The sequence below is a fragment of the Epargyreus clarus genome, unplaced genomic scaffold (assembly GCF_041222505.1).
Source record: "Epargyreus clarus isolate Ecla_fem2 unplaced genomic scaffold, WU_Ecla_fem_2.2 ptg000011l, whole genome shotgun sequence".
Classification (NCBI taxonomy): Eukaryota; Metazoa; Arthropoda; class Insecta; order Lepidoptera; family Hesperiidae; genus Epargyreus; species Epargyreus clarus.
Genome location: NW_027332219.1, coordinates 4,019,928 through 4,042,198, shown reverse-complemented (window position 1 = coordinate 4,042,198; position 22,271 = coordinate 4,019,928). Strand labels below are relative to the sequence as shown.

The window sequence follows — 22,271 nt, the reverse complement described above, 5'->3', positions numbered from 1 at the left end:
CTCATATTCTATATTTAAGTGATTTGTCCCCTCACGCGGGACGCTTCCAGCAGGGAGTTAATTCACGCATGTGCGTGAGGCCCGTGCCGGACATAGCACAAACATGTGTACACATATTTGAACACATGTTCGAACACAGTGAAGCACGGTCATATTTATACTTGTTCAAAGCTTGCTTGAAATATTTGTACATCAATGCGTTCAAACTTCAAATATGTGCGGAGCCTGCTACACATGCGCAAAGTCCAGTTGATAGAAAACCATGACATGAGTGACAGGTTAAGAAATGTAAATAAATAAATATTCAAATGTGTGAGCAGTCTTTGTTCAAATATTTGTTTACGTCTGGCACGGGCCTGAGAGTGATATGCATGCGGATATGTGACAAGAAAGAGGCCCTAAAGATTTTCAGGAAGGTATTTGGAAGCACGCATGCGTTTGTGACCAATTAAAATGCGATTTCTTATGCTTTGCGTTGTACGGTTAAAATATTTCTGTTGTGATCCACAATTGCAATATTAACTTATTTCAAAGGTGTGCTAATATAGTCGGGATTTTAGAAATAATACAAAAGATAAAAGTAAATAATGTATTAACGCCAATTATAAATATAAAAAGCCAATATTAAATACCAAAATAGAATCATACAAAATGATAATTTAAAGCAATTCCAAAAATGTCGAGACGATAAAGATGAATCTGGAAAATTGACATAGAGCAATTGTTCTCACTAATAACCACAACATGTGACGATTAAAAAAACAATATAGATGTAGTATTTAAAGACGGTACAAAAAATCTAGTGACATGTATTTTGTTCGTAACGCTAATAATTTAAATTGCATCAACGTCAAGCTTTAGCAATGTTTACTTTAGTTTGCGAAAATCGTAGCGAACGATTGTGTTTTACGACAAGGAAAAAGATATATAAATGTTTATTCTGAATGCATCTGTACTCTCGTGTGGTCTAAATACAAATTTCAGTCATAGAAGCACATTTAATTTTAATGATGAAATAGCGTGTAGTATTCAATTGCAGAGAGATGTAGAATAATTAATAGAGACACTAGGGGTATTGCATTGTCTCCCACAAATACATCATTTAGATAACTGATAACAATTGATGAAAGGACTTTACAAAATGATGGTATCAAAAAAAAATCGAAATTACCAAATCAAATGTCTGAATGCATAAAGATTTAAGAAATGAAATCTATTCAATTTGAAGTATAAGAGTTCCATGTCCGCTACGATTAACATCAAACGATAAGCATTTAATAAATTAATGATGAAGTGCCCCCATTAGTTTATTTACATCTTCCTTCATTAACACTTTCAACAATTCGTTCATGTTCACGACTGAACCGCAAATGAGCAAGAAAATTCCAATACTTATACAAAATACAGACTTCCACAGCCGCCAGTTGTATTTGCCAAGGCCCGGTCGTTGCCAAATAGTCATCAGGTAAATCATGTTGGGCCAGATGAACGCCATGTTTGAGAGGCAGAAAGCACCAAGCTGCAATAGAAAAAATCAATATTAGTAGGGGAGCCCATGATGCTAAATATAAAACTCGAGCGTCATTGGGACCTATACGTTTGTGTAGATTAGACGTTAGAATGAAGAAAAGGTTATATGATACTAGTGGTGCCCGCGGCTTCGCCCGCATTTTAAAGATAATATGACATACATAAAACAGAAAATTCGTACCTTCATTGGAATGACAGTGGTGCCATGTGTCGAAAATTGGTCTTACCAACTCCCAAACCCTCGTGGGCTCTTGGACAACAACTTTGCAAAAGATCATCACTTGATCAAATGCATAGTTTCCGATTCTATAAAATGTATGTAGACAAATATTCATTTTTATATACCTAAATAGATAGATAATCAACTAATGGATAAGTAAAGTAACTGTAGGTAAATTATGAAAAAATCGTATTTCGATCTTCTGGGTTGAAAGATCGATTCACTGAATCGATCCATTACTGGAGATCGATTGCAATAATCGATTTTTTGGTTCAAAAGATCTATTCTCTGATTAATAGATCTAAGATCGCTATCCCTAGTTCCCGTGGGATTTCTGGGATAAAAACTATCCTATGTCCATTCTAGGGTCTCAGACTATCTTTATACAGAATTTCATGAAAATCGGTTCAGTGGTTTAGGCGTGAAGAAGAGACATACAGACAGACAGAGTTACTTTCGCATTTATTATATTAGTAAGGATTAGTAAGGATATCGATGAAAATAATCGATTTTTTGGTCCAAAAGATCGATTCTCCGATTAATCGATCTTAGATCGCCATCCCTAGTTCCCGTGGGATTTCCGGGATAAAAACTATCCTATGTCCGTTCTCGGGTCTCAGACTATCTCTGTACAAAATTTCATTAAAATCGGTTCAGTGGTTTAGGCGTGAAGAAAAGACAACCAGACAGACAGACAGACAGACAGACAGAGTTACTTTCGGATTTATAATATTAGTAAGGATTTTTCGATTTACCTGGGTGCTTTCTTATTCTGACGATTTGAAAAAAAAATAGTAAGTATGAGAATGTATGAAGAATATTATTCTTCATTTCATCATCATTCGCCTAAAAATTAGCCTTTTCCTTTACTTTGTGGTACATCATTATTTCCCAGCGATTCATGCTAATAAGTGACACTATCAGATAGCATAATAAATCAGGGTGGTTTTTTTTTTCAAAATGACTATTTTTTTCACTACTTCGACGTGTGGTAATCAGCAGATTATGCTGTTCCCCGTTTTCTAGCATTATTTCCTTTATATTAAAAAGAAAATTGACCGCGCTCGAGCATGTCCAGTGATCGATTTTTTGACTGTGCAAACCCCCCGACATAGAAAGTTCATTTATGGTTTAGAATACTCTACAGGGTGAAAGGTATCTTCCATATCTTAGTCTGATGCACTCCAAATACTTCCGAAATCCCCTCTTGAGCTCCCCAACTATATCGAACGATGGTAGAGCCAGTGTTCGAACGTAGTGGTAACACGGCCACAACAACACTAGAAGTGTAGCAGTTCTGCTGTCGATGCAAAGATCAACGCCAACTGACTCAAATATTATCCATCTTAGTCTTTAGGAATAGCAACAACCTGTGATCAGCCTAAAATGAGCCTTAATCTATATGGATTTGGTCACATATCTATGAGCGGTAGCCACTTATCTGGTAGACTGCAAGCGAAACACACCAGTGCTTAACTGCTTTTATTAAACAGAAATAGATAGCGGTCGTGTCTCCGAGTCAAACTACGAAGCTTTCTACTACAACAGGATATTTTCCTACAAATTAAAATAAAAGTGAAACTTACAAATCCCATCAAAGCATTTATATTAGGAAAGATAATAGCCACAATTCCGATTAAGACGACGAACATTGCTCGGTAGATCAGTTCCCACATGAGTAGTTTGTTCTGATTGTGGCACGACTTCATGTAGTAGAACATCAGATTGAAAGGTACCCAGAAGTTGAGGGCATGGGTGACATAAATCATTACAGCTATGCCTCCCTTCAATAGCTTTGGCAAGCTGAAAATATCAAATTATATGCAATTCGTGTTATTTATATTCTACAGCAGCAGTAGCAAGCGAACATAGTCCACCTTGTGGTAATTGTCTACTGCCGCCCATGGACATCTGTAATCAACCCCAGTCACAATTCCTACTTGAGATCGGCCACACATGTCATCGGAGGACGAAACTGGAATTGCTTCGGAAAATTATGTCTCTCTTACAATAATATTCAAACCAAAATAAAACAGCGCTTAACACTGCTGTTATTAGGCAGAAATGTGTGACGATGATGCCGCCGGAGACTAACCAAAGAGGATTCTATTACCTTCAAAAATGGCACGCATGCGAGTAGGATACTACTTTAGTACTGTTATGTAGTAAGATACTGTAGTAAGATACTTACAGACCCATAGGAAAGTTAACAGTGATGGGTGATTCACTGTCCTTCAAGAATGCAGCATATCCGAAGAATGAGACAGAAAATGTGCACAGGATAATGAGCCCCATTCCTGAAATAATAGAGAATATAATTATTATGTTAAGTATGTACGTTTTGATAAGTAAGAACTAGTAATCTCTTGATAGAAGACCTAAATCAGAAGTCTCCAAACTCGTTAGAAGACCAATCAGAAGACTCCCTTTTTGACACTTTTGGTGAATGACCGCTTTTGGTGACGTGGTGGTACTTTCAACGCTACCACAGGGCATTCAACAAAACTTTTTTTTTTATAATATAGGAGTAGCAGACGAGCATGCAGTCCACCTGATGGTAAGTGGCTACTGCCGCCCATGGACATTTGTAATCAAGCCCAGATAGGATAAGGTATTCCTACCTGAGGTCGGCCACAGATGCGCCGCTACTCCTGAGGACTAAGTTGGAACGCATCGGAAAAGTCTGTCTCCCTTACCACACCCTTCAAAACGGAACACGGCAGCGCCTAACACTGCTGTTATCAGATAGAAATAGGAAAACTACGGCGTTACTTCGGATTAAAAACCATGTTGTGGACTTTTTACTGCACTAATACCGCCTCGGACATCTCGGTGTTAAACTGACAGCATGCGACATTCATATCTTACCGACCCCCAATTCTTACTTATAGACCTTCAAGAGTCGATTAAACCCACTGAGTATTAAACTGTGATAAAAAAAAAAAAACAAAAAAAATCCAAAAAAGCATTATATAGAACTCACCGATAGTAAGAACAAGAGGGTATTTACGAGGATCCTTCATATTGTTCTCAATTGGAATCACCACACCTGAGCATGACATACTGAATACCGACATGCCGCAGTATTCAAAGAAATTGTACAGACCATTCACATGGTCCATACCGGAGAACGTAGGGTTCTTCTCCATGCAGTAGTACACGGTTAGAATGATGCAAAACACTGAAATGAGGACGATAACATATGGATCGCTGATGTTAGTGTACTCAAATCTTGCAAAATTTGTTACCTCTCAGAGCGAAAAGGGTTAGATCATAGTTCTCTGAGCTGGTAAAGTATTGCGCTGGTGAAATTTCTAGACTTCTCACACCTTTTTTGTAAGGAACTGGCAAACGTGTAGGTTTCTACAAAATGTTTTCCTTCGCCGTTATGGCAGATGATAATTATTTTCTAATACGCGTATAAATTTGAAAAATCAGAGGTTTTGGTTTTGAATCTCGGATCTCCCGACTGAGGAACTAAGTTTCAATCACAATTTTTACCTAACAACCTACCAATGTTTACCTAGTTAATTCCATTAGAAATATTGAGTAAAAAGAAATACATACGTCCAATGACAATTGAATTATATATTGCGATATATTACCAAACAAAATATCATCTTCGTGTTTGGAATTGTTTGATTCATCATAAGTAGCTCTGGGTCGAGATAAAACCTTATATTTGTTTCAATACATTAGTTAATAAAAGTTGCGTTTTAACTAGTCTTAAGTACAATCATATTAAAATGCCTTAGATGATAATAAAAATAAAATACAACATCTTACATATGACAATGTTCGCCACCACGGAGAAAGGCGCCAGCCACTTCAAATGGGTGATCAAACATATCAACACTACAGGGAGGATCATAAGAGCCAAGTACACTCTTAGTTCAGGGTATCCTGAAAAAGTTAAACGGTTAAGATTGAAGGAGAGAATATTGATAGACGCAAGAAACGATAATATAAGTTCACTAGGTTTTATCACGGTATCTTTACTACTTTATGGCCTAATAAAACTGAAATCGTACCTGAGATCGAACAAACATTTTGATAAACTGAAATTGCTCTTTTTACTAAAGTATGTTAAGGCAAATGAAGTAGGTAGCAAAATAATAAGTGTTTTGCCTACCAAAAAAACAAAACAAGACAATAGAAATTTTCAAATTTATATATTTGGTAGGCAATACATTGGATATATTTATTATTGTTAATAACGGACCTTATCCCAAAGTGGTGGCAGTCATCTGATATTCTATTTGAGGTTTCTACCTAGCAGCAGTCCATGAGTTGGTATGATCAGAACATACCGCATACACTTTTCATAATTCTATCGTATAAAAGTATTGGTGAAAACTTTGGATTACTTACCTGGTCCTATACCATCAACTTGAACTCTTTGAGTGTCTTCCACAAGCTGTTTTATGGACTTCGCTATAATAAGCTGGTAGCATGCACAAGCACCGAACAAATCTATACATATTATAATGTCTATTATGTACCTGAAAAAAAGCATGAAAGGCAAATTATAAAGAATAATGTCATCATTATAAACAGGCATTCTCAATCTTCCTTTATGGCTCCGAAACGTGCGACGTTTAAAAAAACCAAACGTAGGCAAATTTATGCCATCGAGATGTGATGCTGGAGCAAAATGCTACAAATATCCTGGATAGCTCAAAGAACCAACGCTTCTATCCTACAAGAACTTTAAATCACATGTAGACTGTCAACCATCTGCCTCCGTAGAATTTTTGAGTTTTCGGCCACATTGCCAGAAGAGTCGGGAACCTAGAAAAGCTTCTGGTAACTGGAAGAGTTGAGGCGTAGTCCAATGCGTTGGTCTGACTAAATCCGCACAAATCTCGACACCACTGTATACAATGCTCTACACATAGCTGAAAATAGAAGCAGATGGCGAGAGATTATCAAGAGAAAGGTGAGAAATAGAGACCACGACCCTCCGCATTGAGGAAAACGAAGCAAGGAGGAGGGAACAGGCTTGAAGGTGGTAGAACCCTTTGTGGATCGACACCGGCGGCACCAACGCTTATTTCTGCCTATTAACAATAGTGTTCACAACGCTGCTGTGTTCTAGTTTGAAGGGTGTGGTAAGGGAGACATACTTTTCCGAGACGTTCCAGCTTAGTTCTCAGGGGTGGCGGCGCATCTGTGGCTAACCTCAGGTAAGAATATCTGATCCTATTTGGGATTAATTACAGACGTCCATGGGCGACAGTAGACACTTACCATCAGATGCACTGCATGCTCGTGTGCTACTCATATATTGTAAAAAAGGGCTGAATGCAGCAAACCAGCCTCTACGCAAATTATCAAAAATTACCTGAACACTGTTGAGTATTTAGCAACTTTTGGATTCGGAAAGCAGGCCATAGCAGCTTCACCAACGTCTGGGTAAGACATACTGGGAATTCTTGTTCTTCTGTAAAGCTTTTGCGCTGATGTCACCAATATCTAGATAATTATTAAAATTCAAATTAAAGACATTCAAAATTAACAACGTACAATCACTTCGAAGTGTATGGTTTGGTTTCATTATGGATAAGAAGCAATATAAAGAACTTCAGGTTAAATAACAGATATATTTTGTAATTTAGTTAGTAAATTAGAGAGAATGAGACAAAAGAAGAGATAAATTGTGAAAGAAGTTTTAAACATTCTTGTATAGAAATAAACTGGTGAATTAATATCCTAGAAAGAAGAATTATACTTACATAAAGGCAATAATACATATATAATCCGAAGCAGAAATGCAGAGGAAACGCCACGTATACACCGCCCTTCGCATAGGCTACGTGGCCACCCAAGATACCTCCACCAAGTGCTCCTTTCACCATATGCGCAACTGAACCAACTATCCTGAATAGGAAATTCAATATTATCAGGATCCTTAGCCCTAGTCAAATAAATAACCCAAGGTGTTGTATAGCAGCAAACGAGAATGGAATCCACCGGATGGAAAGTGGCCACTGCAGCGCATAGGGACCTGTAGTCAACCTCAGAATGAATTGTAGTTCTATCTATAGACCCTTGTTGCCGCTGAAGACTGTAACTTCCTATATAGCTACAGACATTGACCGAAGTAGAAATATCAGGGGTTCTATCACAAATATCTCAGATTTGACCACTAAAGCTGGCCCAGCTTGGCGGCTTTGGCTATATAGTCGCTTGAGCTACGGAGTAGTTGCTTAAGCCGCTGCCGCTTGGCGTTCAATATGTTGTTTGAGCCACTGACTTTGTTCGAAAAATCTATTAACAGTCGATTATCTAAAGATCCGTATGTAAATACGCGCGTGTAAATGTGCTAAAGTTACTAAATCGTTGCCGAGCAATGTGTAACCAATTTTATTTTGGCAGTTGCGTTATTAACGGCTAACAAATAAAATGAGTCAATTTTTGCCTACTAGAAATTGTTCAATTTCGACCTTTGTTGGGAAAAAATTGGATCGATTGATTTGTAATAATGGGCGTTAATCGCAAAAAGCTACCGGTTTCTTATACGATAAGAGCTAATGAGCATTCAGACTAACATCTTAAAATCTAAATTCATTTACCCGCTAGGTTTAGGCACATCTCGGTACCGGGCGTAGTCAAATGCATCTTCTTCTTCTTGAGTTGGTGCCAGATTACGGAAATTGCCACGACCCCCTTGGACTGGCTTTGGGCCGGACTGTGACAAAAGAAAACGTAAATTAGGAAAAAAGAGTAGAAAAGACGACTCCAACTAGAGCTGATGATCAAACAGCTGAACAGATCTTGAGTCATAGGAAATATTTTATTTTACAACATCAATGTTACTTCAAAGTTACGTCGAGCATGCAATCCACCTGATGGTGAGTGGCCACTGCAGCCCATGAACACCTGTAATCAGCCTCAGACAAGATTAGATTTACCTGAGGTTGACTATAGATGTTTTGTTATTCTAAAGGACTAAGTTGGAACGCCTCGGATAATTCTTACCACACCCTCCAAACTGGAACACAGCGGCGCTTAACACTGCTATTATTAGGCAGAAATAGATGAGGCGATAGTGCCGTCGGAGTTGAACCACAAAGGTTTTTCCTACCTTCGAATAAAGTAATGATCCAGTATCTAGATGAAACAAATGTCACTGCAAGCTATGATGACGACTAATAAAGCAAGGTAAAATTTAATAAGACTACATTTAATAACATAGGAAATCAAATTATAACGCATCTGGCGCTTCAAGCAAAGAATCATCGTTGAGAAAAACATCAGGAGAAACAGAATAACAAGATAATAATTACCATATTAAAATATTTAGAAATCGACTCTATTTTGAATCCAAATTTTTAACACGGAGAAAATAACACCATAGAAATCTTCTAAAACAAAATGTCGTCTCGAAAATTCAAAAATGTCTCTTGTATAAGTTCTTTATTTTATTAATGTCAACTATATTCTTCTATCACTACTTGCCAGTAATTCGAAGCATACAAGATAACTTTAGGGAAGTATTTATTGATGATATCTTTTTAAGGATTTTTATGCATATTTTTGAGTCAGCAGCAAACGAACGTACCTTCACCTGTTGATAATCAGGCTCAAATATTATTTCAGATGAATGATTTATGATTTTGGCCATAGATATGGACCCCAGAGGACTCTTTGAAATGCCTTCATGTAATTTTCCCTACTTTAGTGAACATCTGATAAAATTAAAATTAAACTCGTGAATTGTATATGGACTCCAAAAATTGGATCATTGTTGAAGTTCAGATGATGTACCCAAAATTAACAAATATTTCATTTAGGAGCTTATACCATCCCCTTGTTACTAGATCAAATAAGCTGCTTAGACGATTTAAATTTGGGTTTTTAAGATCAAAAAATTTGTTTATGATAATTATATTCTGAAATAACATGAGCTTAATGAATATTAAGTTGGAAATATTGGAATGCAGTAAATTTACCTTGTCCATTTTGCATCCTCTGAACACTTATCCAATTTTTAAACCACGCAAATACAATGTGAGTGATGGTCGTAACTAATGTGGTTGTTTAATTCGTTGCACTAATAGAATTCGATCGTTTGATCATCATGGTTACATGCAAAAGCATCTTTCACGCCACAAAAGGCGTGAAGATTAATCATAATTAAAAAGCAAGTCAGAGAAACTATGTCTCATGGCGTACTATATCTTTCAGTAGATATACACTACATTTTGATCTCTATCTTTAAATGCATTAAAATCGTTTTAGATTACCTATCACATGTGCAAGATGTTTACGCCTGACTATCAAAATTCATTTCGCAAATTGATTTCACGCTAAAACTATAATAAACCTTATACCTTAAACATCGCGTTAGACCGATTATATGATTCGTATGGTGTGTGCACTTAGCTGATATAAGTCGGATTTAAAAATTATAAAATGATGATAAAAATACGAAAAGTTCTGTTCTTTGTTCTTATTTCAGTTAATTATCTTGCAGCCAAATGCATCGAGGTATAATTGTGATTTTGTTTGATGAAATTTCAGTAATTTTATTTATAGGCACATATTAATATAAGTGTACATATAAATTACAGGAACCTAGTGCAAGTGAGGATGCAAGTGAAATTTTGGAAAAAAGTGAATTCCTTGCTACAGACGCATTGTCTTCTGAAAAAAAAGCTGAAGAGGTTAATGCTTACGAGGAAGTAAGCCAAAGTAATGTTATGGAACCAAAATCACCAAACGCGAATTTAGATTTAATAGATGAGAGAGCAGAATTGGATGACTTGAGTCATTTGAAAGAAACGGAAACCGAACTCAATCAAAAGTCTGCTAATGACGAAAAACCTAATGACCGAAAGCCAGAAGAACTAGAAAGCCCAAAGAGTACTTCTGCAGAACCTTTAAATAAAGAAATAGAGAAGTCCGGCGAGAATATGGAAAAACAGTTAGAGGAATTTCCGGAAATATCTAAGTCTGTCCCTGAAATTAAAGAGAAAAAAGCAGAGCATCATTTAGAGGCAAGTGCAGAAAGCAAACATAGTGATAATGGAATGACTTCTACCATTAATGAAAGTGATAGGACTGAGTCGAAAGTCGAGGATATTAAAAAAAAAGTAGATGAAGTAGGCTTACATGAAATTGTTACAACAAGAAGAATGATATCAAAACCCGAAGTCTTTTTAGATAAAAAGGCCAGATCAGACCCTTCTGTGGTAGCTCCTGAAGATAAAACGGCACTTGATCCAACCATAAATGCTTACAGCAACTCTGAGTTCGGTAGATAATTCTGTTACTTATCTTATAGTTTTTGTGTATTATAAAGTACTAGTTTTTACCCGCGGCTTCGCCCGCGTTAATAAATATAACATAAAACTGAAAATTCGTACCTTCAACTTTGCTAAAGATCATCACTTGATCAAATGCATAGTCACGATTCAGTCCTTACTAATATCGATTAAAATAATCGATGTTTTGTCCAAAAGATCTCGATTCTCCGATTAATCGATCTTCAATCGCCATCCCTAGTTCCCGTGGGATTTCCGGGATAAAAACTATCCTATGTCCTTTCTCGGGTCTCAGACTATCTTTGTACAAAATTTCATTAAAATCGATTCTGTGGTTTAGGCGTAAAGAAGGGTTGTCTCTTCTTTACGCCTAAACCATGACATGACCATGACCATGACAGACAGACACACTGAGTTACTTTCGGATTTATAATATTAGTAAGGATAATATAAAATTACTGAATGCATACATATATTATGTATGTTGTAAAATAACAAGACTATTTTACCGAACTGCGCCAGAAAGAGACTAATGTTTTCAAACTTATGCATGTGTGTATGTTCAATTGTTTGGCACACGCCTTTACTTAAACTTAAATTTCTTTAATGGATTGTAACATATGAGATATCCTTGGTTTGTCCATTGATTTGTTTCAATTATGCAAGTAATATATCTCTTATTCGTTCTTAAGTATGAGCATTTTTTACTAAGTGCATATATTATGGATATCAGATGGAAGCTACTAATTGAACGATTTCAACAATATTCCAGGGAGGGCAAAAATATTATTATACAGAAATAAATTTAATTATTTTAGTACTTATTTTCCTTTTCAGATAAGTAGTTTTAAACAGTCCTGTTATATTTATCAGTATCATAATTTATTTAATTTTCCAAATGTAGACTGTGATATTTTCAATATCCTTCTTAAGATATGAATATCGATTAATAGCAAATATATGTTTTAAGCAGCTACCTTTCATATTTCAGGTTCTGGAAATAACAAACCAATCGATCGAGCCCATGTTTTAAATCAAAATAATGGATTAAAGTTTCCACAGCCCATGATGGATCATACATCCCTAAATTCATTCTCACCAGAAATTAGAAGAGTAGAAAGTCAACAGATAATCAATCAGCAAAATCAACCACAATTGTATTCTGCATCTCAACTTAATTTAGATTTTCCTGCTTTTCATTTGCAACAGCATAAGCCATATGGTGTGCCAATTTACTTAGAACTGGAACAGGATCAAGAAAAAATAAAAAAATATATAATGGGAGCACAAAATCCGCAGATGTCTCAAGGCGAACAATATCATCAATCTCAAAATAATTTAGATGCGGGAAGGTTTCCAGTAAAAAATCAATACAAGAACATAGAACATGGATTTAAAAATCCATATCAGCAATTTCCTCAAAATCGCTTATTAACAAATGTAAACTCGGCCAATGAAAATACATATAATATGGAAAATGTATTGTACAATACAAGAAACCGCAATCAACAATTTCCGGCTTCAGGAACAAAAACAACTTTAATGAACAATCCATATGATAATCAGAAGCGACCAATAATACCACCAATGTTGCCAATAGACTTGAAAACATCTTCAGAGAATACATATTTTACAAATTTAGGTCAGCCATCAAGAAATCAAGCTCAACTGCAACAAAATCCAGGGAAAATGGCTTTAGAATATGAGCAACCCAAGGACTTACATCATGAAAGAAATCGGCTTCAACAAATCCCTCAGTATCAAAGAATAATGGATCCAAATTTGTCCCCTCTCCCAGCATTTGATAACTTGAGTCATGAAAAATTCGCTAGTGGCTACCCAAACATGAAACTATTTAAAAGCCAAGAACCTAACATTTTGAAAACGCCTGCTACAAATTTGAATTTCGATTTATCCTCGGAAAATTTTAGAAAAATCTATCATACATTAGCCAATGCAACAGGACCTTCGAGAATAGTAAATCATTTACAGAACATAAATAAGCCAACCTACCCAAATTTCCTTAATACAATTAACAATAGCCCTTATTCCTATGACGTGAACAGCTTGTAATAAACTTTATTTATAATAAGAAATACCATAGTAACATGTATGAGTTAAAATGTTAAAAATAACTAAGCTTCTATAAAACATTTCATACGGATTGAATTATAGATTTACAGTACTATATCTTAAAATGTATTTTATTTATGTATAAATAACAACTTAAATATATAAAGCTAATAAATAAATAAAGCTTTTTATATATTCTTTTTATGTTTTATTTTTTATCCACAACCATAAAAAATATACCGTATTTCAATTCGATTCCTGCTTTTTATTAAAGATATTTTGTTATTACAAAAAAGGTATTATTCTATTACCGTACCATCAAACTAAATGCAGTAAAATTAAAACCAATAGGAAAACAAAAGATGCATACACGGCTGTACAATGCTAATAATCTTTGCAATGAATCAGTTGACTTGACGTTGACATTTAATAGTGTCGTTTTGACATGACATGACAGTTTTAATTTCAATATGGATAAAATTCGAGCGGTATATTTCTAATTCTATATTTTTCAATCAACAAATTTAATATTAGTCATTAAATATTAAAAGTATTATTTTATATATATTCTATTGTCTATAATTTTACGTTTTATAAAAACGAGTATAATTGATTTAACTAATAAAGTAGTATACTTATTAATTAAATAATAACCACACTTCTCTTATAAAATAAAAATATTTTTTAAACAATGGGTAAGAGATATTACTGTGACTTTTGCAATAAGACCATGGTTGCAACTCCTTCTGTAATAAAAACCCACAACAAAGGCGTAGGTCATCAGAAAATAGTTCAGGAATATTACCAACAATATAAAGGTAAGTGATTTTCAAGAGAATGAAAGCGAAATTTCTTAATACTTTGAAAAATCACCAAAATATTGTTCTCATACACTTATAAACCGTCCATTTGATCATCAAAATTTGTTTATTTCCCAAACTTGAAAGTGGTATTATCCGCGCCAAACTGCTAGTCCACTCTGAATATAGAAACGAGTCGCGTCGAATAGTAAATTGTAGATATTAGCGGGACGAAGAAAGCGCGGGACCCCTCCAAGCACCCGTCCGCTGTCCGCTGTCGCCCACGGCTACATAGCTGCGTTAGTATGCCTTTATGTTGCTACGGAATATATGCTTGTAGTTGTACGCAACAACTTCAGAGCGGACTAGCGTGTTTGGCGCGGACTATACAACCCTTTGTGTTATGAAACCAGACACACCACCACCACACCCGTTTCTGCCTTACATAGATTAATAAAGATACTTCGATGCCTTGAAATTGAATGAAGCCGCAAACGGCTTATTGAGAAATAAAAACATTTTTAGAGAAAATTTACCAACAAATAACGAATACTGTGTAATTTACGTAATAAATAAATAATTATTTAAAATATTTTAGGGACATTTTAGCACGGAGACGTGGCTAAACTTTTTTACGCAACTATTTCAATTCTCAAAACTAGGTACATTTTTTTGTTAGGAGTGAGTAATCTTTACTAATCTATGCTGCCTTATAACAACAGCGTGTTAAACGCTGTTGTGTTTTAATTTGGATGTGGTAAAGGTCATACATTAAAAATGAGGTGTTTCGATTAAGTCCTCAGGAATGGCAATGCACCTGTGACTAACCGCATGGCCGGATCCTCTCTGAGGTTGACAATAGATTATCATTGATGGCAGTGTCAACTTACCATCATAAAAGGTTCTACCACTTACATTAGTTTCCTCTTACCTTTCCTCCCATTATTGTATGCTGTCTACATTAGGTAAGTAAGCAGTAATAGCCTAGTGATTAAAAAACTCGGCTCCTCGATTGAGGGGTCCAAGGTTCAAATACCAGGCATGCACCTCTGATTTGTCAAAGTTATGTGTGTATTAAAAATTAATTGCCACTTGCTTAAATTGTAAAGGAAAACATTGTGAAGAAACCTGCATACTTGAGAGATTTATAAAAAAAAACTCAAAGTCTACAAATTTGCACTTGACCAGTGTGGTGGACTATGGCCTAATTCTTCTCATTCTGAGAAGATACCCGTGCCCAGCAGTGGGACAGTAATGGGTTGATGATGATGATGATGATTAAGATTATATAAAACAACATAAAATAAAGTTTTTGTTAAGAAATTACCTATCTTTTTAAACAGATCCAGAGGTTATCCTCAAGGAAGAATCTAAAAAGACACAATGCAATAGATTTGCCTCTGGTAACTGTCCATTTGGAGGTGTATGCAGATTTTCTCACTACACTAGAGAAGAAATAGAAGAATTAAGAAGAATTGGTAAGAAGTTTCATTAATTATTATATTCTTTTCTATAATATAGAAGTTTTAAACGAGCATACAGTCCATCTAACAGTAAGTTACTGCTGCCCATGGATATCTATAATCAACCCCAGGTGAGATTACTGTCCTACCTGAGGTTGGCAGTTGCAATGCTAGGTTGGTCTTTAATCTTAGATTCATTCTGAACCCTAAAAGCATTGATATTTTTGAGATATGTGATGCCATTAGATTTTTTCTAATCTCAAGATTATTTTCTATATATTTTATTACAAGTTGTTGAATGTTTACAACATTTTAGTTCATTTTTGCATGATAGTAATTTAGATTTATATACTTGTTAAAAATAATGATTTCCAGAAGTCAGTGAAGCTTAATTCATTTAAACTATAAATGGGTTCTAATTCTGAACACTTTTACATGCATATTATTATAATCTGCTTTATGCCCTTACATTTATTATTAAGGGTTGTATCTGAAAGTTAAGTATTAAAATACCTTCCTTTTAAATTCCAGTTGCGGCAAGGAAAAATATTGGATCTGATACCAATCAACCATCCTTTGAGGATCTCTTCCATAAACTACAGGATCAAAAGTCAAAACTATCTGACAATGAAAACACAGTACTCTATGACAGAAATGGTGTCACTCATGTCCTTCCGTGGGTATATAACCCTGTCTTTGACACCTTTGGTCACTTACCACCGAGCATAAAGAGAATGAAGATTGAAGATTTTGTTAATGCAGAAATTACGGAATGGGGTTAATTAAGGTTTAAAAAATATATCAAATGTGGAATATTTTATTGCGAGTAAATGGTAGGTTTATCTTAGGTATGTAATTGACGATGTGAAGGTTGTATTTATGTATCTGTTTAATCTGTTTGGTACTATTTTTTTTTTAATAATAGACAGTAATGTTCTCAATGGCTTTTTTAAGTTATATAGACATATATGAAGGCAGTGATAGCCTAGTGGTTAAGAAACTCGTCCTCTCAATCGAGGGATCCGAGGTTCATCCCAGGCACGCACCAATGATTTTTCTGAATTATGTGCGTATTAGAAATTAATTATCACTTGCTAAAACGGTGAAGGAAAACATCGTGAGGAAACCTGCATTCCTGAGAGATTTATATAAAAAAAAAATCTCAAAGGTATGTGAAGTCTACCAATACGCACTTGGCCAGCGCGGTGGGCTATGGCCTAATCCTTCTCATTCTGAGAGGAGACCCGTGCCCAGCAGTGGGACAGTAATGGGTTGATGATGATGAGACATATTTGATGCATTCCAACTTAGTCCTCAGTGATAGGCGTTACTATCCCATCAAGTCACTGATATCTTATTATTTTCATATCAATGCATATGAATTTAATAATATAGCCGTGAAGAAACACTAAAGAATGTTGGACCTTATAATTAATAGATTTTGATATTCTGAATTTGATTTTTGTTCTATGTGAGAACACAGAAATAACCATTACTGGTATGAAATAAATAATAATAATGATTATACAATTAAGACAAATCTAACTACACCCCATATGTTAAAATCGGTCAATCAAAATCAGTTTTAGTTTAGTTTAATGTTTAAATAAACTGTAGGTTGTGCCAAATAATGTGTCATAAATGCATACATACATCGTTCAAAAAACATTACCTCAGTGAGGAAAAAGATTTCTAATCATTCCTTTATCAAAACAATAAATATTCCAATTAATTTCATTTATGGTTTTGTAATAAATCTTTCTGATTAAAGCATAGTCAGACATGAATTGTGCTGATAAAAATGCATTTTTATGTTCTGGTATTATGGCTAGCTGTAAGTTTTCATGTTTGATTATTTTAACGATTTTTTTATAATATAGGAGTAGCAGACGAGCATGCAGTCCATCTGATGGTGAGTGGCTACTGCCACACATGGACATCTGTACTCAACCCCAGATAAGATTAGATTCCTACATTAGAACGGCCACAGATGTGCTGCTTCCCCTGAGGACTAAGCTGGAACGCCTCAGAAAAGTATGTCTCCTTTACCACACCCTTCAAACCAGAACACAGCAGCATTTAACAATGCTATTATTAGGCAGAAATATGTGGTGGTGCCGCCGGAGTCCTCCCATATAGCGCTCTACCACCTTCAATCTTTTATGTTTCAATAACTTATGCAGAAATGATTAAGGAAAAGAGTATTTTATAATACCAAATAGATACTGCAATGTTACATAATTACCTGTACACATATCTATTTATTATTACATTTAATTTTCAGGTATTACACATATGTGTGAACTGTGATAATGAATATGATAATCTTAATCTTCTAGAGTTATTGAAGAATATTGACCAGAAAAATATTGATAATCTATCAGATAACATGGCAATAATTGTTCTACAACCTAAAGAAGATAGTGAAGTTAATTCAAAAGTTTATGAGGAAGATAATGAAATAAATAATGAAAATAAGGATTTCGAATATGAAACAAAGCCAGCACTAAGAGGTGGGGTAGACTTAAGCAGAATAGAGAAGTCGAATACTGGAAAAATCTTGAAACACCAACATAAAAAGAAAATGGAAGAGTTGATAGATTTTTTAAAAGACCACTACAGTTCCACGAATTACTTTTACAACGAAATGCAAAGGATACAACGCCAACATGAAGTGAAAGATAAAATGAGGGAAATGGTCGAATTTTTAGAAGATCCTGATCACTGGAGAATGAAACGGAGGATCTTAGCTATTTTTGAGAAGTTAAAACGTAAGAGAAAAGAGCAAGACACTTTGTGGGATCCTAAAACTAATAATTTGGTCATCAATGTATTGAAAGATCCATATAATGATGGGGTGGATTAAAATATTTCTTTTTAACAGAACTATAATAAAAGTTGTTAGAATTGTAAATATAAACCATATTGTTTAATTTAGTCATACAGTACTGACTATTATAGTAGTAGTATAATATAGTCCGCGTAAAACTGCTAGTCCGCTCTGAATATAGAAATGAATCGTGCTCGCAACAACTTCAGAGCGGACTAGCAGTTTGTCGCGGACTGTACTAGGCTGCGTAGGTCTAGTATCGGAATGAAAAGAATTTAGAATCCAAACTAAAGTCCTATCAATCTAGCAATATGTAATAACGTAGACTTAAGACTACATGGTATAGAGGCATCCCTATGATGATTATTTACCATTAAATTGATTGATATTTACTGTAATACATGCACAATATTGAATTGAAAATGAAATTTCTATTATGTATGTATGTATCTAACCTAACCTAACACCACTTGAATACGTGGTCGAATTGTATATCACTATATTTTTTTTATTTTTTCTCCCCTATGTCTGGACTCTTATTCGAAGCAACTGTTAAGGACTAAACCGGAATGCCTTGTGTGAATATACGAGCCTTCGTTTGTCTTCAACCCTGGTTTCTGCTGGTCACAGATTTCAAATTCTGATTTTTTTTAAAGAACTGGTTTTAAGTGCCCTTTCATGTTTTCCTATAACATTATAGTACATAGTTAATTTATAATACACAATATTAATTAGATGCATGCCTGGGATCTGAACCTCAGACTTATGTATATAGTCTTGAAATAAAACAAATGTAAGGATTTCAATCTTTATTAATAACATAAACGAGTCTTGGAGATATCTTCTTCAGAACTGATACTAATTGATAGAGCTTTGATCCCGGCATAATCTTCACATTTACGGATCGCTAAAAAGAAAACAATAATATGAAAGTAGCCCTATTTAGGCGGTAAAACCCTTTATGGTTAGATTCCGGAGGTACTACCGCTACACCTATTTCTACCTCCAGCAGTGTTAAGCGCTGTTGTGTTCTTATTTGAAGAGTGTGGTAAGGGAGACATACTTATCCGAGGCGTTCCAGCTTAGTCCTCAGGGGTAGCAGCGCATCTGTGGCCGACGAGCTCACGTAGGAATATCTAATCCTATCTGGGGTTGATTACAGATGTTCGAGGGCGGCAGTAGTCACTTACCATCAGGTAGATTGCATGATCGTCTGCTACTCCTATATTTTTATAAAAAAGAAAAAAAAATAAGGAGGCCTCTACGGATGTCCATGTACAAATCTGTATTCGATCTCAGATAGGATTGGAGTTGTACCTAAGAACTGGCAAAGTCTAACAGACAAAAAATACTATTCTAGGCTTTAGATAGCTCAAATGCTTACAAAAATGCTACTTAAATAACTTACTATTATGCTATTGTCACTTTGGGACCTTAGTATTGATTTTGGATCCACATCCTCCCGCCAAACACTATCCCAGTAGTTCTGAAAATTTACAATAGATAAAGTAGTTCAGATACTTTAAAAGGCATATACAGTACATAATAATTATCTATTATGAGGTCGTATATATAGTTAGTAAAAGCAAATAAGTCCGTTTTTTATGTAACAATAAAAATATTTTGAAATCACACAAATGACTTTTTTCTTGTTGACTAAAAATTTAATAGTAGCAATTTAAACCTTACCCCAGATCTAAGGATATCTTTTTGAATAAGATACTCAGATGGATTGATAGGCTTCGAAGCTTCCAGTAAAGCGGCTTGCTTAGCGACCGCTAAAACCAGTTCGGGTGGAGCCTAGCAGACAAAAAACGGTATTAAAATTAAGTTATAGTCATGTTTTATTAAGTAATTTATTATTTAAGCTATTATTTTACAGTAGAAGAATTTCTTAAACTTGTTAATAGATTGCGTTATGCATGATGTAAAAAAACTGTATTTGTTTAAGCTTGATTTATAATTGATTATATTAGACGAAAAGTATTTCCTACCTTTACCGGTTTTAGACGATTGTTTGCTAACATCTCTTCTCTAAAATTCTGTTAACAGAAACGAAATAAACTCTTATAGAGTGTTCAAACTGAAATTCAGCGCATTGTCTAGCATATGAAATGGAAACGTAGTCTAACATGCTATTATAACACATGCTTTTATGAGCCTACCGCCGTTCTTCCCTGGGTCGCTAGCTGAGTGTTTTAAAAAACTTCTTTCAAAAGAAATAGGTTAATAAATTTAATTATCTTACCATAACCGTGTTATCCAGCTTAGCTTCAGCTTCCTCGTGCTCATTCAAATGACTTTTCTAAAATAATAAAATCTATGAATCATTTGTAGCTTCACGGATTTAAACCCAACATTATTTATTTACACACAACAAATGCACAGTAAAAGCTTTGATAACATTTATAAAAAAAAAAAACATTTGTTATAATTATTCAGCAACGAAGCATTAAAGGAGGGCTTTCCATTAATTCCTAATTCTAATAACAAATAAATATAAATAAATGCCCGCAAAATCAAAAGCAATCACAAATTTTGCAGTTTTAAAAATACGAAGAATAATACTAACTTCCTAAGGACCTACCTCTTTGTAAGGGTATTGAAAAACAAATCTTCTGCCCAAATCCTGGTACTTATCGGGGTAGCTGTGGTGTTGGTTTGTTGCGAACAAATCAGCTGCATCCCCCGCCTTCTTTTCAGCTTCGTATTGTTCAGTCTAATTTGCAAAAAAATATAGTTGTAAAGTAGATGGCAGCACTGTGGCTATATTGACTGTAACGTAACTTTTGCCCAGTAAATGATATACCAAAATTATAAGCTTGTAATGTTTTGAAAATATTTAAGTATACTCGATAACTATACCTACATACATATATAAGGAAATAATAACCTGATATTAAGCGATGACGATGTATTATTAGTCTATCTTTATTTTCACGATTTCAAAGTGAAATAGCGTGCAATTCTATACGTTCTTGCCCTGTAATGTTTCTACTGTTACGAGTCCATTTAGTTAGTAATTCCGTGTCGTTTCTGTTTGTTTTTAGTTCTATTTGAAAGTACATAATCCTACCTCTTTTTTATACTTGGCAGCGTCTTCCTTATTCATTACGAATGGACCATCTTTTAGCTTAGTGTCTTCTTCATCAGCTTGCTAAAATGATAGGATTTGTTAAGGTAAGCACTAGCAAATAAATTAAAAGTCCGCGATAAGTAAGTACACAACATCATAAGTATCTACCTACTTACTATTAGTATCCAGTTACTGACTGAGTAGTGAACCCAGGCAAACATTATGTTGCCTAATTACCTATGCATCTGACGGCTTCCAAAATAATCCTGTGGATTCCAACTTTCTAGCTGGAACCAACCCTACGTACAAAAGTTCATTGAAATCGGTTGAGCGGTTTAGGAGTTTCGCATATACGAACATAGTGACATGAGATTTATCTTATGTACGTATGTAATATTTATTTATTTAATTAAGGCTCACCAACGTAGAAAACACAATAACAATTCACAAAGATAACAAGTAGAGAATAAACGGTCGTGTCCCCACAATTATAGGTCAGCACGGCATACGTAATAAATATGAATTGGAAGTAAATTTCTTTGTGTGGGTTGTCGTCGTTTGAACACGAGTACCAAAAAAAAACCTATAAGAGGACTCCGGTTGCGTTCCTCTGGAGATCCCGGAGTCCTCTACGCAGCGCCGAGGACGGCCACCGGGGGGGTTTTAGTGCGGTAAGAGTCCCACATAACCCTGTGCCGCTCCCAAGGGAACAGGGTACCTTTTGAAGGTTTCCCCCTCGTAAAAAAAAATAATAAGGCGCTCTAGACAAGTGCGGATTGGTGGACTTCACATCCACGATAACACTTTTTAAGGACTCAAAAAGTTTTGCGTCTCCGTTAAGGGAGGCACAAAATTATATTTATAATACGTGTGGAAAATCACGAGGTACGTGAATTGCGATCTTGGCATCTCCTAGATTGAGAGGCCAAGTTTCTTTCCACTAGGTTATAACTATCATTTGCCAATAGCGCTGAATATATCTTAAGAACTTAAAAAAGCATCTTACATTA

The 22,271-nt window shown here is 35.1% G+C and overlaps 3 protein-coding genes and 1 long non-coding RNA gene across 5 annotated transcripts; 1 reads left to right on the top strand and 3 right to left on the bottom strand.

The window, feature by feature from the left end:
* Positions 1-1,161: 1,161 nt before the first annotated feature.
* On the bottom strand, positions 1,162-9,149 carry LOC140745846 (proton-coupled amino acid transporter-like protein pathetic). Its single transcript, XM_073077772.1, has 10 exons — positions 9,040-9,149; positions 8,326-8,441; positions 7,486-7,630; positions 7,095-7,225; positions 6,122-6,252; positions 5,537-5,653; positions 4,734-4,931; positions 3,942-4,047; positions 3,337-3,553; positions 1,162-1,519 (listed from the first exon to the last, which is right to left on the bottom strand). The coding sequence occupies exons 1-10, from the start codon at positions 9,040-9,042 to the stop codon at positions 1,283-1,285; spliced, it is 1,401 nt and encodes a 466-aa protein (XP_072933873.1). The 5' UTR covers positions 9,043-9,149; the 3' UTR covers positions 1,162-1,282.
* Positions 9,103-21,691, bottom strand: LOC140745848 (uncharacterized). The gene is made up of 5 exons (XM_073077774.1): positions 21,438-21,691; positions 21,262-21,342; positions 20,773-20,904; positions 20,439-20,490; positions 9,103-9,149 (listed from the first exon to the last, which is right to left on the bottom strand). The coding sequence occupies exons 1-5, from the start codon at positions 21,480-21,482 to the stop codon at positions 9,118-9,120; spliced, it is 342 nt and encodes a 113-aa protein (XP_072933875.1). The 5' UTR covers positions 21,483-21,691; the 3' UTR covers positions 9,103-9,117.
* Positions 13,568-17,779, top strand: LOC140745845 (zinc finger matrin-type protein 5). Of its 2 annotated transcripts, none has more exons than XM_073077769.1 (4): positions 13,568-13,910; positions 15,236-15,370; positions 15,887-16,203; positions 17,640-17,779. In XM_073077769.1, the coding sequence occupies exons 1-3, from the start codon at positions 13,784-13,786 to the stop codon at positions 16,135-16,137; spliced, it is 513 nt and encodes a 170-aa protein (XP_072933870.1). In that variant the 5' UTR covers positions 13,568-13,783; the 3' UTR covers positions 16,138-16,203; positions 17,640-17,779. The 2 variants fall into 2 exon arrangements, with proteins under 2 accessions (XP_072933870.1, XP_072933872.1); XM_073077771.1 differs by having other exon boundaries at positions 15,887-16,188; positions 17,640-17,777.
* LOC140745844 (uncharacterized) lies at positions 18,982-19,987 on the bottom strand. Its single transcript, XR_012102705.1, has 3 exons — positions 19,875-19,987; positions 19,594-19,671; positions 18,982-19,092 (listed from the first exon to the last, which is right to left on the bottom strand). It is a non-coding gene; the product is annotated as an uncharacterized LOC140745844 (long non-coding RNA).
* Positions 21,692-22,271: the final 580 nt, after the last annotated feature.